Genomic DNA, 16,317 nt, shown 5'->3' on the forward strand with positions numbered 1-16,317 from the left:
ACAATGAGCCAAAGCGGTGGGGTCTGATTCAATCAAAGTATTCTTTTCCTATCAATATGACATCCAAATTCTTTTATGTTACCACCGTTATCTTCGTCTTTGAAATAGCTTCGCGTGGGTACCTTGTACGCCTCAATCGGAGCTCGAATGAAGAAGTTATGGTCATTTGATGAAGGCTGCGCGGAGGAGTGCAAAAACGTCCGGGTCGAGCGTTTTCAGCATAAAAAATGCCCGGGGACAGTGGAAACGCCCGGGTTGGCCCCATTTTGCCCGGGTCGGGCATTTTTCTCCGAAACTGCTCAATTTTAGGTTGCAAATTGGTGTTGGAGCGGTTTTGAGAGATATTCAGACATATTCAGTGTATATGATTAGGTTGATGTTTTAATCCCTTCATATGTTTCGTTGTATAGGTGTAGACTAATACAAGCCTAGTGAGCAACTTGGAGTGACGTATTTTCTCATTTGAATAGTCTTTCTAGTGACGTATTTTCTCATTTGAATAGTCTTTCTTTAGTTAACTTGTAGCTTTATTTTGTAACATCTTTCAAAACCAAAAATCAAATCTTTATGCTACATTTTTTTAAGTTTTTAAGTTTTAAACAATCTTCTAACTCCATGTGGATCGACACTTGAAATACGACGCTGTAATCTTGCAGTATCGTAGTATTATTAGAGTTAATTAATTAAACAATTCATCATCCTCGACTTCTCCAGATTTGAACCATGGTTTCATTCAGTATTATTGTTCTTAGTTTAATCATGATAGGCTAAGAATTCCATTGTTGCTCCAAACATGTAGAAAGATAAATTGTTCGTGTGATTTATTCAATGTTCTTCTTTAACTTATGATCGTCTTTACCACAATTTAATTGCTTGAATTCTTATTTAAATTGTTCGTGTGATTTATTACTCTAGATGCATCTTTTGTAGTAGATCTTAATTCTTATTTAAATGTCTCTTTAACTTTGAATATGATAGATCTTTGTGGTAATGAATTGTCAATTAGAATTGTTTAGACGATAATTTGATAATGAATTTCATGTGCTTTTAATAGTTGATCTTTGAGTCTCGCGCATCCGTAGGATTCTAAGATAAATGAAAGTTAGTTTATATAATATGTGTTCAGCTATTCTTAAACTATTGTTTGACAAGCATGTTTAGTGCTAGCATCGAGAATTGATTTTATAGTCCCGTAATTCATAAGATAGAGTTGGATATTAGAATAAATCACCGTATTATCCGTGTATGTTTGGAGTAACAATTTCTTCTCTTAAGTCGTCTTGCTCATATTATTTCTCTTAATTGTTTTTGCATGATTTTGAAATCAAAATCTTCAAACCAAAGTACTTTTTATTATGTGTTTTGTTTGCTTTAGAGTTAAATAATCTTTACATTCCCATGTGTATCGACACTCGAAATACTAAATTCGACGTTGTATTCTTGCAGTATCGTTGTAATATTAGAATTATTTTTATTAAACTTGTGTGATCTTACGCTTAATTTTTGAACTCGAAAATTACACATCACTACTAGACAAATAAAATTACATAGATTGAATGAGTACACTATTTCGGTAAAAAAAAATGCGGATATTATAAAAGTGAAATCTTTTCCCTTTAAATGCAGCAGAATTCAAAATAGATCCACAAAATTAAATTAAAAGCAAACCCTAGTTCGAAAATAAGAATAGAAATGAAAGATTAAGCGTTGAAAAGACGCGAGCACTGGATCTGACAAAAATACCCTCATACCGCATCTTAAATACCCCCTTCGCCCACGGCCAACAAAGCAACAACTCCTCCGCCGCAAGGGTAAAGTATTGGAAAATTTTGCGATGGCAGCGATGGATCCAGATGCGGTGGCCAAGGCCTTCGTCGAGCACTACTACTCCACGTTCGACACCAATCGGGCGGGGCTCGCGAGCCTCTACCAGGACGCGTCGATGCTCTCCTTTGAGGGGCAGAAATTCCAAGGCACCCAAAGCATCACCGCCAAGCTCACCAGCTTGCCTTTCCAGCAGTGCCAGCACCATATCACCACCGTCGATTGCCAGCCGTCCGGCCCCGCCGGTGGAATGCTTGTTTTTGTTTCCGGTAATCTCCAGCTCGCCGGAGAGCAGCACGCTCTCAAGTTTAGTCAGGTGAGGTTTTTTATCTTCATTTTGAATTCAAGCCGTGGAAGTTTAGGGTTTATTTTATTGGATTAATGTTTTAGTTGCTGAAGTCGAGACGTTTGAGCTGAATTAAGATATTTGAATCTAATGGATTTGTTTATTAAACTTCAATTGAAGTTCTAGGTTAGTTTTTTGCGGTAGCTGAACAATACTGTATTGGATTAAGTTGAAACGATTTTCGTTCAAGTAGATAATTGATGCAGCTGAGGAATGAATTGCTGTGTACTCTCAATTCAGAATCAGAATTTGATGAGCTAAAGAAATGTAGGATTAAGTATTTGAAGGGTGAGATTGTAAGATCAAAATCAAATAACAGTAGATTACAAATTAGCTTGGAATAGTGTAAGAGGTTGTATGTATGATTACTTGAGAAGTAGTGTTCTTTTAAGAGAGTATACAAATAGTTATGTGAAAAAGGGATGAAACTGTATTGTTTTTTTGATGCATCAGAATATTTCATAAGTATGTTTCACTAAGTCAGGTTCATGATTTGATCATGGTTCTCATTGTTCTTTTTATGTATGAATGAGTATTGAATAGAAATGTTTATTTTATTTGTGGCAGATGTTCCATCTGATGCCAACACCTCAGGGCAGCTTCTATGTATTCAACGACATCTTTCGGCTCAACTATGCATAAGGAGTCTCTTGAATACCATTTACTTTGTTTTGGTGATTGATGGATCTTTATTTTTTATTCCAAATATTGGACAAAATTGCTTGCTCTTGTTGTGCTTTTGATGCTTTGTTACAATGACCAAGAGTTTTTTGCTTGTATGGTTATACCAATCACATTTTCCTTTCATATATTTGAGCCAATGGTGTCTGACAATCTTGATACTTTTGCATATATAAACCTTGTTGGAACCTCCATACATTTACAGTTGTTTTTGTGTTGAGAAATTGATCTCTGTCTAGTCATTATCATCTTCATCTTCCTCGTTGCTGGTGTCGAAACCGGGCCAGTCCGGGATCTTGAGTCCTGGCAGATAGGTTGGCGGGATAACCTGCGTTTGCTTCTGCTCACTGGCACTAAGCACGCCTTTGATTGCTCCTCCGATGGATCTGAGAGGATTGCTGAAGCCTTGTTTGATTTTGAAAATGAGAGAAAACTCAGAGAGCTGCCATGCCAGAGTGACTAGAATTGAAGCTGTGAGAAGATAATGAGTGATTGTGTTCTGCCTTTGTATATTCTTCAGCTCTTTGATTATCTCTTTACTGCTGCTGCTGTCCCTCTCCTTCTCCAACTTTTCTTCTTCATCTGTAGCATTTTCATCTTCTTCTTCCAATGATGATTCACGCTGCAGATATTAGAGCTTGAATCAGGAATTGGTAAATAGCAATTCATCAATAGTTTTACCTTAGATAACAGCGGCTGTTGGTTGATGGAGGAGAGTTGGGTGGTGTTGGTTTCTTCATCCTCCATTACATTCCTTGTGGGTTTCTCTCTCATCTCCTCTTTTTTGTTTGTCAGATCCCATCTCTCACTTTCTAGATGATTCCATCGTTGGGTGTGAGATGGCCAAGAGAGATGGGGCTGCTGACACGTCACACACATAATTCCACCTCAATTTGTAGTTATCCATGTATTCTTCTTATATCTCCCTAAATTACTAGATAATTAGCGGTGGACGCTACTAAAGCATGTCTCCTCATTCATTTAACTACCAAAATTCTTGAATAATGATAGTTACAACTTACAAGCTACACAATATTTAACGCTGAAATGAAGAGAAGGTTTGTTTCATACCGAATCGAAACGATTGATATTTGATGAAAAGTTGTCTAAAGACCTATATCCCATGGAAGAGTAATCAATGGTTGGCAATTCGAGCACCTAGAAGAAAATCACAACCATTTACAGACAGTAATTTTACCTAGAAGAAAATCACAACCATTTACAGAAGAGCAAACTTAAGAGCTAAAATTTGATTAGCACAAGTAGTAGTATAATTAACGTTTCCTATACACCAATTATGTTAGTTGGTGAAAATCTTCATTTTCCATGCTAGGGATATTGGGGTGTATCACCACCATAAGAAGAAGCTGTGTCTGAGTCTGCACTTTGGAGTTTAGCCTGCGAATAACAAGAGAGTAAATCAGATTTATGGCTTATGATATTTGGATGGTGAAAACAAGCAAGCCATTATTACCTTAGCCTGACGATATTTGCTAAGAAGGCGATGATATTGCTGACGCGCCTCCGAAGATTCGACCATAGACAGCACTCTTGACACGGCTTCATCAATGGCTTCATCCACTTTCTGCTTGCGGAACACCTTCAGGATGTCTTCATCCTCGCTCTCGTCGATGGACTCTTGCTCCGGCCTGTATCCCCGCAGACCAACTCCTCTCCGCCGCCACCTTAGCACAACCTTCTCCAGCACACCAACTGCCCAGCAAACCTTGTAGTTCTTTCTAACTTGGTAGCCCCTCACATGAGCCTGAACTCACAACCAACAACATAATCAATACTGGGACGACCCAAAAAGAAATACGAGCCAATTAGAACGGGAGAGGGAGGGAGTATATGTTTATTATGTATATGACGGACGCACCTGTATCGTGACAACTTTCTGGCGCAGTGAGAGGAAGTCCTTCCTGCCTTTCCACCCTCGGTATTTCTTCTGTATGGACACGGCAGCCAAGTTGTAGTCGCGTGTAGAGCGGAATGCCAACTTTGATGCAGCTGAAAGCCCCTGAGCGTCCTTCTCTAGGAAGGAGAATTCATCTCCACCAATGGGTATTGCAGATTCCCACTGCTGCCTCTTCCTGAATGAATGGGCACGGAATGCTGATTGAATGCGTGCAGCAGCCTGAGTTGCATTGCGAACTGCAGCTAGAGTCTGCCTGAGGGAGTCCTCATCCTCATACTCAGCGGATGATATACTATTTACAGTTCTTTCAGCTTCCAACGCGGCAGAGCCTTTAGAAAGCTCACTTTCCGCCAGCGTGAGGGATGTTAGGTGAGTGGTTAACGCAACTTCTGAAAGATAACCTGCGAGTCCTCTGTGGCCGTAGGAAGCAGCAACTGATGCAGGTGTTTTCCCAGTATGGTCCTGTGAATTAGGATCAGTAACTGCACCAGCTGACGCACCAGATGCAATCAGTGCAGCTACCATCTTTTCCCTGTTGCAAATTAATCGGAAAATGGGTGTTACCAACTAAGCTGTGGTTCACCATCCAATCAATGTTGTAGGATGCAAGTATTGAATGTTACATTTGAAAGTAAAGTTTGGAGGAAAAAAAGTATACCTCCCATATCGTGCGGCCCAATGGAGAGCAGTCCATCCATTATTGTCGCGGAAGTTAACGCTCACTCCAGAGTTCAAAATTGGTTGCAACGCCCATTCAAATCCCAATATGGCAACCATGTGTATGATCCCTTGTTCTTTCTTGGATAAAGAGCAGCCTTTCCCCTCATTATTTTGTAATTTAGACGAAAGCCATAGTTGCAACTTTTCCTTTAGAAGTTCTTGGAGAAGCCATTCAAGAGTGCTTGATGATGTAGAAGCACCAACCAAAAGTGCATCAATGACTTGGCTCCATGAGTCTTCATCATTTCTTGATTCAGAGGCTCGCTGAGCATCAGATAGCAGCATTTGAACAAATCTGACAAGCGACACGAGTTCATCTGGATTCTTATAAGCCTCTGTTCCAGTTAGATTACTAGGTGCGGGAACGTCAGATTTGGCTCGATATTCAAACTCCCTGACTTCGCTGCAAGCCTCTCGATTCCCAGAAGTGATACAAATACTAACTTCCCCTGGCAAGTGAGCTGGGGCATAGCAGCAGAGGACACCTTCTTGAATGATCTGGACAGGAACTTCAGTGTCACCAATCATACAAGCCCATTCACATTCCGATGGATCACAGAAGAAAGACCCAATAATGATGATCTGCAAGTAGAATTTGAACCTTGGATCAGAAACTTGAGTATCATATGAATACTGATAAAACTCAAAATGAACTCAAGTGATAAAATCGAATACATATATGCATGTTGCGTACATCTATATATAACTATAAGTCTGTGCATGTGTTATTTGTGGCTAGAATGAGCAAGGTAATATCATATTGTATCTAACAAATCACTAAAGTGCCATCAAACTAGGCTGATAAATTTTCTGTAATAACTTATAAATAAAAATGAAGCATACAAATCACTAAAGTGCCATCAAACTCAGGCATGCACATGCTGAGTAGGAACAAGTAACTGCAATACACATGCGATTATGCGAGCGTGCACACACACAGAAACAACTATATTAGTAGTTGCTGAATCTAATTTTCATGATACATACCTTTGTACCCTCAGAGGTATAACACCACTCTGGAGATATCTCACGGATAGTGAACCTTTGTTTTTGGGCAACGGTCAAACTTATGTTGTTGTCAAGAGACATTCCCAAACCATCTTGGTAAAATAATGGCGAATTGCAAGCCGGAGGGTAAGCATGAGGTGTAGGAGTATATGTACGATATTTCTGTGAATCTACTTCTTCGAGGATTAAAGAAGCTGGCATGGTAACTGGGGTGTGAGAGTTCTTATAAAACAAAAAAATTCCAAAATAATAGTAAAATTAATAAAGATTGTCATGTAAGAAACCATACAAGTTGCGTGCCCTCCAAACTGTTGTGGTGATTCTGCACATGGAAAATCCTTGGAGCCATCCAGCATCATCTCTTTCCAAATGTCAACTTCAGTTCCTGGTGGTTTTTGGTGTTGTTGAACTCCTTCACCTACAAAGTTATGTCCTATTAGCAACCTAGCAGACTTTCTGGCTTAATTGATCATATTAAAAGAGAGAATTGTTCAATTTGAACTTGAAGAAGCAGACAAAATAGTGAAAACCTTGAAGAATGTCGCCTGAACTATTTGGCGTCAGACCAGAAAATTCATATTCCCGCAGCACATCTAGGTCATTTGAATCCTCAGCCTCAAAGTTGTACTTATAACATTCTGTCACCTCATCATCATTTAAACTCAGTTGGTGCTTAATTCTTTCTAATGCTTGATCCATATCCCGCCCTGGAGAACTGTATACTTCATTTGCTCTTACTTTTGACTGATTCATTATATGATTGCTTACAATTTGAGTAGAACTTATCTCCACCGAGCTGGGACTTGATTCATTATGATACGACTCATAAGATTCACCTACGACAAAGGATGAGTCTGGCAACTCCGATGCAAAAGATGTAGGACTAGGACTGAAGGTGGAAGGAGATGATGATAGAAGCTGAGATGTTGATCCAGACTGCTCATTTCCCTGCAATCCAGCTCTGAATTGGGTAAATCATGCTAAGGTTTAAGCAGAAGAAACCCTTAAAGTCGTGGAAAACATTCAAACAGGTAAAGCCTGTGTAGATAACGTGGTTTTTATTAGCACATATTTACTGAATGAATGTTAAACTCAGTCTTGATGAACAAAAAAAAACTCTACTTGTCATGCAAAGTCCGAGTTTTTCAATCACGAAATGACAAGATCTTAAGCAATCAGGAAGTCAATACAACCTCAACATATGCAAAACTGATTGTTAAAGTCAATCTCCTTTTAAATTATTTCAAATGACAGCAGCAACATAAAAAATACAGTGGTAAAAAAATAAATAACATTAGTTAAGATCTTAGCTATGCATATGGTTGAACTCCAGAACAAGACCACTTACCACACGAATATCTCTGTAGTGCACAAGAACAATGTGCTCGTACGCCCTGGTACATCAAAATACTTATTAGTTAACAAGAAGACTGTGCTTATATACCCTGGTACAAAAGAAAACTTACTGCAATAACACACACAAGCATGCTAACATGTGCCACACACAGAGAGGGATAACTGACTGATGCTTATCTATCTACAAGTTATCTATTTTCTACTCGTAAGAACTAAACACCTGAGCATACAATCAAAATGAAACATTCAATATTGCAACTGAATCATTAGCCTCAGTCACTTCCCTGACAATAAATGGGGCAAAATTTGATGTAGTAAAATGTGAAAAACTTACGGTTCTAACATCCAGTAGCTTCGTCTTTGAAAGTTAGGGTTCCCCTCTCCATGAGCATAATAACAGTTCAGGGCTTCAGCATTTCCAACCTGGAAATATCAAAATCTTCAAGCAACAACTCACGGTAACCAACCATACATTGCAAACTCAATCTATGTAATTAGATCCCTAGTGTTGGGCATACTGGAAGGGCGCATGTTAAGGTAAACTTCACATGATGCTATCACAGCTATACTTTAATTGCAGTTTGATTGTTCTATAATTTATGTCCCAAATGCACATTAGTAACTAAAATTTGATGCATATTTCACGATTTTCAACATATCTCTACGCATTACTGTTGACAGAAATTATGCGCGGAACACAGGCCAGTATGAAAGAGCTGAATATCTTCTTATGTTCATTGCTCAAATATCCTAGCAGGATCCTAAAAATATTAGGTTATATATAGGTTTTACCTCAACGGTTAGCGATTTAATAGAAAATGCCTGACCTTAATGAAATAACAACTGAGTGACCAGTCTTTACAGATATTTCTAAATCTATCATTGGAGCTGATTTCTGGCTCAAAATTCATGGCATTAAAATCAAAAGAACAATTCAAAGTTCAAAGAAAAAGTATTAAGTAAAAGAGAAACAAGAAAAAAAGAGGAATAACATAAGCAGACACCAAAATGAGAGCCCAGAAACCTTAAGCCGTTCGTGTGCTTCAGCAATGGTTTTCTGATCCTTCCTTTTACGCCAACTATGACCATCTTTCCGGAAAAACTTTAGCACTCGTTTGTTGAACAGATACAGAGATCCACCTATTAAGATACACCAGTGGAATAACAAATGTTTTTCATCCAGGGTTTAAAAAACTGAGCAGATAAAAAAGCAGTAGATGCGAATATTACTAGTTGGTTTTTGAGGAACTTGGTGGGTGAGCTGGTGCTCCTCATAATTCCTCAATATGCAATAAACTTCGGCAGGCTTTAACCACCGACTTTGAGCTTCTCGAGCCAGATGAATAATATCATATTCTGAAATATTTTTGCACTTGTGTTAAGGCCAAAGCAGTTGCATCTGAGCTTACAAGGATCACAGTCCTCTGCTTGGATCCAATTAAATAAACAGCAATATCCAGAATCCCGGGTAAATTTAATTCCAAAAAAAAAAACAGTTCAAAATGCAAGCTATAGTATTAATTTCGGGAACCCTATAGTACTAAAAAATTATCCTGGAATGCTTCTTGTGCTAAAAAGAGTTCAATTGTCAGTAATATGAATTTTCTTTGCATTTTCTCCATGTTTGGATATAGACAAAAAACCAAAGCAGCCAAAACATCCAGATTCCAGCTCCAAAATTAAAGTCCTTCTACAGGAGATCTTGCATCTAGTACCACAGAAAAGTGAACAGAAGCAGAATAAAAGATTCTTTGAATATTCAAAAGTAACAAAATCTAACTTATCTAGACATGGATATACACACAATATACAAGTAAATGTTCCATTTTTCAATTTTTTTCTCAACTCTCACTGCCATGGTATGCATTTATGCCATGAATCAAGCCTCCTGATACTACACAGTAGAATCATACATTAATAAAAAAGAAAACCAGCCAAAACTGGTCAAGTGTAAACCTCTCTATAATTGAGCTACAGCTACAGCGTAGATGCTTAGTTAGCCTGGGTAAATAGGCTGAATTCATGAAATTCGACACAAACAGGGGTATAAACTCGAGGCAATTAGCAAAAACGAAATTTAATCACAACTGTCGAGAATAAAACAGAGAAAAGGAGATGGAACAATTAAATCAAGTCACCTGATTGCATCGCGCCGACGAAGAAACTGTTAAACGCAGGAATTGTAGTTGAACACTTCAGCAGAGCGAATTGAGGCACATTTCACTGACTACGCAATACCTTGATTTTGAAATCACAGAGCGATATTTTACTACTTCAGCTGATCGAGAAACAAAGAGGAGGAGAGAGATGTGAGAGAGTCAGCAAAAAATCAACTGTCAAATGCAGTAAATAAACACAAATATTCCTCAATTTTGACAATTTCGCGGAAATTTCACTGTTTATAATTTTATATGATATGTACACCCAAAAAATAGTGGTTACAAAATTGTAGAGGTCTTGACTTTCAATACAGTATAATTTTATATAATGAACTTGGATGGTTATAAACTTTGGAAAATGAACTTGTACTTTTAAAGTATTGATTTATACGAATAATCAAAGTAGTAGTAGAAAAGAGAAGGGAGTTGATTAAGACAATTGGATAATGAATAATTGAGTGTACCATAACAACTGGTGATGAGATTGAACCTAATGAGCTGGATCAAATATGGTTATATAATTATATTACATGTTTTTTTGTTTGCAGTCACAAAATAGATTGTCATTCAATTTTCTATTAGTGCGTTTCCTGCGTGTAATTCCATGACAATAGCATGTTCTAAATGAAAATAAACACATATAGTTCAGTCTAAAATTGCACCAACAAAAAATTTGAAATTAATCATTTTTGTGTAACAATTGTAATAGTTAACCGCAGGTAAATGCATGAATTTTTAATATTTATTACTACTTTTTTCATTGAACGTTATTTTTTAATTTACTACACATGTCATGTTACTATTTACCTGACAAACGTGGCAATACGATATTACTATGTGTTATTCGTATACTGACACAAATATGGTCGAAATTGAAACTAATATAGCAAAATTAAATAAAATGAGGACGAATTTGATTATTTTAATTAACGTTCGAAATAGAATGACATTGTTTTAACTGTTGCGGTATAATTTCAAAATTTGAAAAGGGTAGTTGTTTTTAATTTTCAGTTTCAAAAGTTAGTCAATAAAAAGTTATGAATTAATCTCCCTAAAATAAAATAATTAACATGAGTCTTATCTCTATATCAATTATCAGCTCAATCTCCAAGCTTATCTCGTTGCTGAGATACATATGATGGTTATACTCATGATGAAAACATATATGATACTCACACCCTGATTTCAAATAAAGTTGTTGAAACATTAAATGATTTTAAAGAATATGATTGGTGAAAACTAGAAAAATTAAACTTGAGAGGATATTCTGGAAAATTTATAAAAAAAATAAAAAAATCTCAAAAGTTCATATGTTTACTCATATTATCATTTTAATTAAAAATGACTCATTTAAATGATCGTTGTTTTTATTTTTAATTACGCTGACACTTCCAATGCACACATAAAATTCAATTCATTTCAGGGGAAAATCAAAAGACCAAAGTTAGATTTAAAGAAAATTCTTTGAAATTATTTCGGAGCACTTTCATATGTGAAACGTTTATTTAGTGTATTTTGTCAATTGAACTTAATTTAATTACTTGTTCTGGTTCATGCATAATTCGAAAAGTAGGCTATCCGATAAGAAATTAATCTTGGAAATTGCAAAAACAACATATGCGATGTTGTGCCTATTTCTCGAAATATCATATCATCTCATTATCATGGTTTTGGGGCACTTTCCTTGCTACTTGATTAGTGCTTTAAGTAACGTAACCTATTGTTACAGGAAGCAATACTTGCTTGCTATTGGATTTCAATTTGTATAATAAATTAACAATAAGTGTCCACCATAAAACAAAGTACTCCTACTATTTGAGTGCAACTTATCACGTGTTACTTAGATCCAACATAAAATTGCACTACACAAAAAAGTGTAAAGATTCTTTTATTCTTAATAGATTCAAATCAACAGAGAGGAAACGACAAAAGAAAATGGAGAGGTGGAAAACACGAGGAAGATGACCCAATGACGAAGATGAATCAATTAATTAAAGTCAGTTATTAAATAGTCGAAATTTCGTGACTTTGAACTATTCTAGTATCTTGTGAATAAAATTATGAGTTTTTCTCCCTCTTTCTAACGTGACAATTGGGATAAATTAATTGTGAATCAAACCTAGTAGATCTACGACAATAATCAAACCTAGTAAAATGAGCTCAATTTTCACGTTTCTATTTTATAACGATGGTGGGACCACGTAATAAAATATGGGTCGTGGTCCAGCCCATTAGTTTTTTTTTGGTTGATTAATGTATCATCAGTGAGGCCCACATCACTCAATTTTACAATATCAATCAACCATGAACCAACTAGTTACTATTTCCCATCATTTGGAATATTCCCCTGGTTTTGGAAGGATCTAGTTTATTCATGCTCAACATCCCTACATACATCAATTTCTGATGTAATTATGAATGTATATGATATTTAAAACTAGATTATCTTATCTAAGGGTTTAAGGTTGAAGATAACTTTACCATTTCTGTATAGCATGTAGTATGATCAAGATGTAATAATAGAGTTTATAATTCGCAACTCCATTATGGAGTACAACAACAAGAAAATGTAGATTTTCTACAACAGTGTTGGATTGAATCCCAAATTAGTGTTGCATATCCCATGCTCAAATTACTTAGCTAAGGCATCCGCAATGGGACGGACGATGCGACGGACGATGGGTTAACCATCGTCCGCGGACGATGCGCGGAGGATACCCATCGTCCGTCGCATCGTCCGCCACTGTGGACGACGCGGACGATGGGCACGCGTTTCTTTTTTTTTTGAATTTTTTCAAATTTTTTTTTCTTATTTAAATACTACTATTCACTACCATTTCACACACTCCAATTTCACATCTCTTCAATTATTCTCTCTCATCGTCTCAAAAATGAATCCCGACGATTACGATTTGAGTACATCGGATGGCTGCAGACGGGCCTTGACTCAAGCCTTGTTCGATGTCGTTAATGAAGCCAAGGCGGAATGCTTGGCACAAATGCAGCGGGAGCAAGGCGGCGGCGGAGGAGGCGGCGACGGCGAAGGCGGAGGCGCGGGTCCCTCGCCCGATACGACGTCGGACGTATGTCCCCCGCGAGCATGACGTAGCGCACGAACGTCTGTTCGCAGATTATTTTGCCGAGAATCCAAGGTGGGGCGCGAATGTTTTTCACCGCCGTTTTATAATGAGCCGAGATCTTTTTCTCCGCATTGTGCACATGTTGGAGGGACGTGATGAGTACTTCCAGTATCGGGAAGACGGGATCGGCAGACCCGGACTTACGCCGTTGCAGAAGTGCACGGTTGCGATCCGCCAGTTGGCCTACGACACAACAGCGGATATGTTCGACGAGTACCTTCACGTCGGGGATACAACTGGCCGCGAATGTCTGAAGAAATTTTGTAAGTTAGTTGTGGAGGCTTTTGGCGACACATATTTGCGACGCCCGACTGCTAATGATTGTCAGAGCCTGATGCGGATGCACGAGACGGTGCACGGCTTCCCTGGGATGCTAGGGAGCATCGACTGTATGCACCGGCAGTGGAAGAACTGCCCGACGGCCTGGAGAGGCCAATTTACTAGCGGCTACAAGGGCAGCCACCCGACGATGATCCTAGAAGCCGTCGCTGACCACCGCCTCTGGATCTGGCATGCCTACTTTGGTGTAGCCGGGTCGAACAACGACATCAACATCCTCAACTCGTCCACCCTATTCGCCGATCAGTGTAGGGGTCGCGGTCCGGCCATTCAGTTCACTGCCAACGGCCGCACACATCATATGGGGTACTACTTGCCGATGGCATATACCCTAGGTGGCCTGTTTTTTGAAGACGATCAGCTGCCCAATTGGTGAGAGGAGAGTCTTGTTTGCGGCAAAACAGGAGTCCGCGCGGAAGGATGTGGAGCGGGCTTTTGGGGTGCTCCAATCGCGGTGGGCAATCGTGAAAGGTCCGGCGCGTTTCTGGTACAAGGAAGTCATCGCCGACGTCATGTATGCGTGCATCATCATGCATAACATGATAGTCGAACAAGAACGTGGCCATGTCACCAATTGGGTGGATGATGAAGTCGGATCTAGCTCCAGCACGGCGACCTCGCCGGTCACTCGAGGATTACCGACTGGCTTCGGTGCGGTTCTAGAGCGACAAGCCTCAATGCGCAACCAACAAGACCATACTCAACTCATGACCGACATGATTGAAGAAGTTTAGAACCGCAACCGCCGCCGTTGAGAAATTGTAGTTTTTTTTTTTCGTATTGTAATTTTTGAATTTTAATGAAATGAAGTTAGTTTTCCAAATTTTGAAGTATTTAAATGTTCAAATAATAGAAAAATGCTTAGGGCGTCGCTTAGGGCGGGCTATAGTCCGCCCCACTGCAGGTGGAATAGGAGGATGATAAAATGCTGATGTGGCGGTGCATAGGGTGTCGCTTAAGGCGTCCCATTGTGGATGCCCTTATAGGCATTAAAATCAAATAGTTTTTAATGGGCCAAGTTCTGCTGTTTGGCCCACTAATTCTGAAACCAAAAAAAGGCCATTTCTTAACAAAGCTGCCCATGATTGGCCCAGACCCCATCACTCAAGAGATGAGTTACTAGTACTATATTATAAAAGAAAATAAAACTAATATCAACTGCTAAAAAGTTTGGAATCATATGATATATGTGGTATTGGTTCCCTAATCAAAAGGCAAACAAACCGAATGAAACAGCTGGAAATTAAACCTTTGTACTAATAATCTTTTGACATTTAATAATATTTGCGATTTCGCTTTAAAATTTGTGAAACATTTGAATACCTTATTGGCAATATTTTATGAGAGCTCCTTTTCAACGAATATTTACAATATAGGAGTATTATTTATTGATATTTGGGTTCCTAACCTCCTCTTTACTTGGTAGTAGTTGTAGAATGATTCTTACATGTTGAAACAGTACTGGTGGTAGAGCTAAAAAGAAAGGTGACCCGTTTGTTCTCAATCTAAACTGTATCATATTGTCCTCTGTTAAAACAGTCTCAGTTTTCTAATTTCATAAAAATCTATAAATACTATAAATGGAATATTAAATTAATTTATTATTTAATATTTTTTTCTCTTTTAGTTTTATTTTTATTGTTCATACTCTACTCATTTTATTTATGTTTCTTCATATTTATCAATTTACATTTAAATTTGCGCCATTCATCAATGAAATTATTTTTAGTGATGAAAGAAAGAGAGTAGTACTAATGTGTTTATTGGAATTTATGAAATGCACGCAACCCAAAATCGAAATCACAAAGAAAGAAATAGTCGGTGGAATATAATAATATAATATTACATAGAGAAATGAGGAATTGATAAGTCAGAGAGTATATGATTCTGCCACGCAAATTAAGTTAGTGGGCACATGTCCAAAGCTTCTTGGTAACGGGTCCATTTCTATCCTCAAATTACGAGTAGTACTACTACTTACTTCAAAATAATCCAAACAAATATTTTCATTGTGTATAAATAATTAAATAAGTAAGTGTCCGGATTAAGATAGAGTTTTACTTACTAGTATTTATTAAAAGAAAAGAGGTTATATTTTGATAATGGTGAGACAGAAATATATGCTTTGCTTTAGTGAGGTGGTTTGGAATAAATTGAGACGTGTACATAAATAAGTAAGTGTAGTGTGTGTCCTCACAAAATCACAATTCACAACCAATCCAATTAATTAGAGAGAGAGAGAGAGAGAGGAAGAAGAAGAAGCAGTTATGGCAGATTGGGGGCCGGTGGTGATAGCGGTGGTGCTGTTCGTGTTGCTGAGTCCGGGGCTCCTTTTCCAGTTGCCGGGTCGGAATCGGGTTGTGGATTTCGGGAACATGCAAACAAGTGGGCTATCCATTTTGGTTCACACCATTATCTTCTTTGGCCTTATTACTATTTTCCTCATCGCCATTGGCATCCACATCCACACTGGCTAGCCTCAAACCTATCCCATCCTTTATTGTTTTTGTTTAGATTATTTGGTTGTTGCTTTTGTTTCATGTTTTATAATTAAGGTATGTGCTTCTTGTTGTATTTAGCTACTATTTCTTGGTTGCTTTTGTAATTTTGTTTATCAAATTGGATGTAATTCAATGATTTTTGGGGGCAATGTTACCATTTCCTTTTCACTTTTGAAAGACGCTCCATTCCTACAGTTCGGAAATTTGGGATTTTTTTTTCGGTGAAATGGAATTCTTTTTAAAAACGCTGAAACTAAGAATGCGACTATTTACAAATGCATTTTTAGATGGTTGAGGCTTGAGCATTACATTTGATTTGAGTTAA

At 37.9% G+C, this 16,317-nt stretch overlaps 5 protein-coding genes across 5 annotated transcripts; 3 read left to right on the top strand and 2 right to left on the bottom strand.

The window, feature by feature from the left end:
* The first annotated feature begins 1,710 nt into the window (after nt 1–1,710).
* LOC125208097 (nuclear transport factor 2B) lies at nt 1,711–2,977 on the top strand. The gene is made up of 2 exons (XM_048107654.1): nt 1,711–2,140; nt 2,738–2,977. The coding sequence occupies exons 1-2, from the start codon at nt 1,835–1,837 to the stop codon at nt 2,810–2,812; spliced, it is 381 nt and encodes a 126-aa protein (XP_047963611.1). The 5' UTR covers nt 1,711–1,834; the 3' UTR covers nt 2,813–2,977.
* A 17-nt stretch (nt 2,978–2,994) lies between these two features.
* On the bottom strand, nt 2,995–3,858 carry LOC125208096. Its single transcript, XM_048107653.1, has 2 exons — nt 3,533–3,858; nt 2,995–3,473 (listed from the first exon to the last, which is right to left on the bottom strand). The coding sequence occupies exons 1-2, from the start codon at nt 3,728–3,730 to the stop codon at nt 3,087–3,089; spliced, it is 585 nt and encodes a 194-aa protein (XP_047963610.1). The 5' UTR covers nt 3,731–3,858; the 3' UTR covers nt 2,995–3,086.
* Nucleotides 3,859–3,899: 41 nt separating this feature from the next.
* LOC125208095 (calmodulin-binding transcription activator 4) lies at nt 3,900–10,254 on the bottom strand. The gene is made up of 12 exons (XM_048107652.1): nt 9,992–10,254; nt 9,084–9,209; nt 8,878–8,993; nt 8,188–8,276; nt 7,846–7,891; nt 7,028–7,445; nt 6,787–6,915; nt 6,477–6,691; nt 5,428–6,071; nt 4,731–5,301; nt 4,326–4,616; nt 3,900–4,249 (listed from the first exon to the last, which is right to left on the bottom strand). Exons 1-12 carry the CDS (start codon nt 9,999–10,001, stop codon nt 4,181–4,183), a joined length of 2,724 nt encoding a protein of 907 aa, XP_047963609.1. The 5' UTR covers nt 10,002–10,254; the 3' UTR covers nt 3,900–4,180.
* A 2,728-nt stretch (nt 10,255–12,982) lies between these two features.
* LOC125206808 lies at nt 12,983–14,225 on the top strand. Its single transcript, XM_048106029.1, has 3 exons — nt 12,983–13,541; nt 13,683–13,797; nt 13,853–14,225. The coding sequence occupies exons 1-3, from the start codon at nt 12,983–12,985 to the stop codon at nt 14,223–14,225; spliced, it is 1,047 nt and encodes a 348-aa protein (XP_047961986.1).
* Nucleotides 14,226–15,577: 1,352 nt separating this feature from the next.
* On the top strand, nt 15,578–16,160 carry LOC125204504. The gene has a single exon (XM_048103180.1). The coding sequence runs from the start codon at nt 15,759–15,761 to the stop codon at nt 15,966–15,968; it is 210 nt and encodes a 69-aa protein (XP_047959137.1). The 5' UTR covers nt 15,578–15,758; the 3' UTR covers nt 15,969–16,160.
* Nucleotides 16,161–16,317: the final 157 nt, after the last annotated feature.

Source organism: Salvia hispanica, chromosome 2 (assembly GCF_023119035.1).
Source record: "Salvia hispanica cultivar TCC Black 2014 chromosome 2, UniMelb_Shisp_WGS_1.0, whole genome shotgun sequence".
Classification (NCBI taxonomy): Eukaryota; Viridiplantae; Streptophyta; class Magnoliopsida; order Lamiales; family Lamiaceae; genus Salvia; species Salvia hispanica.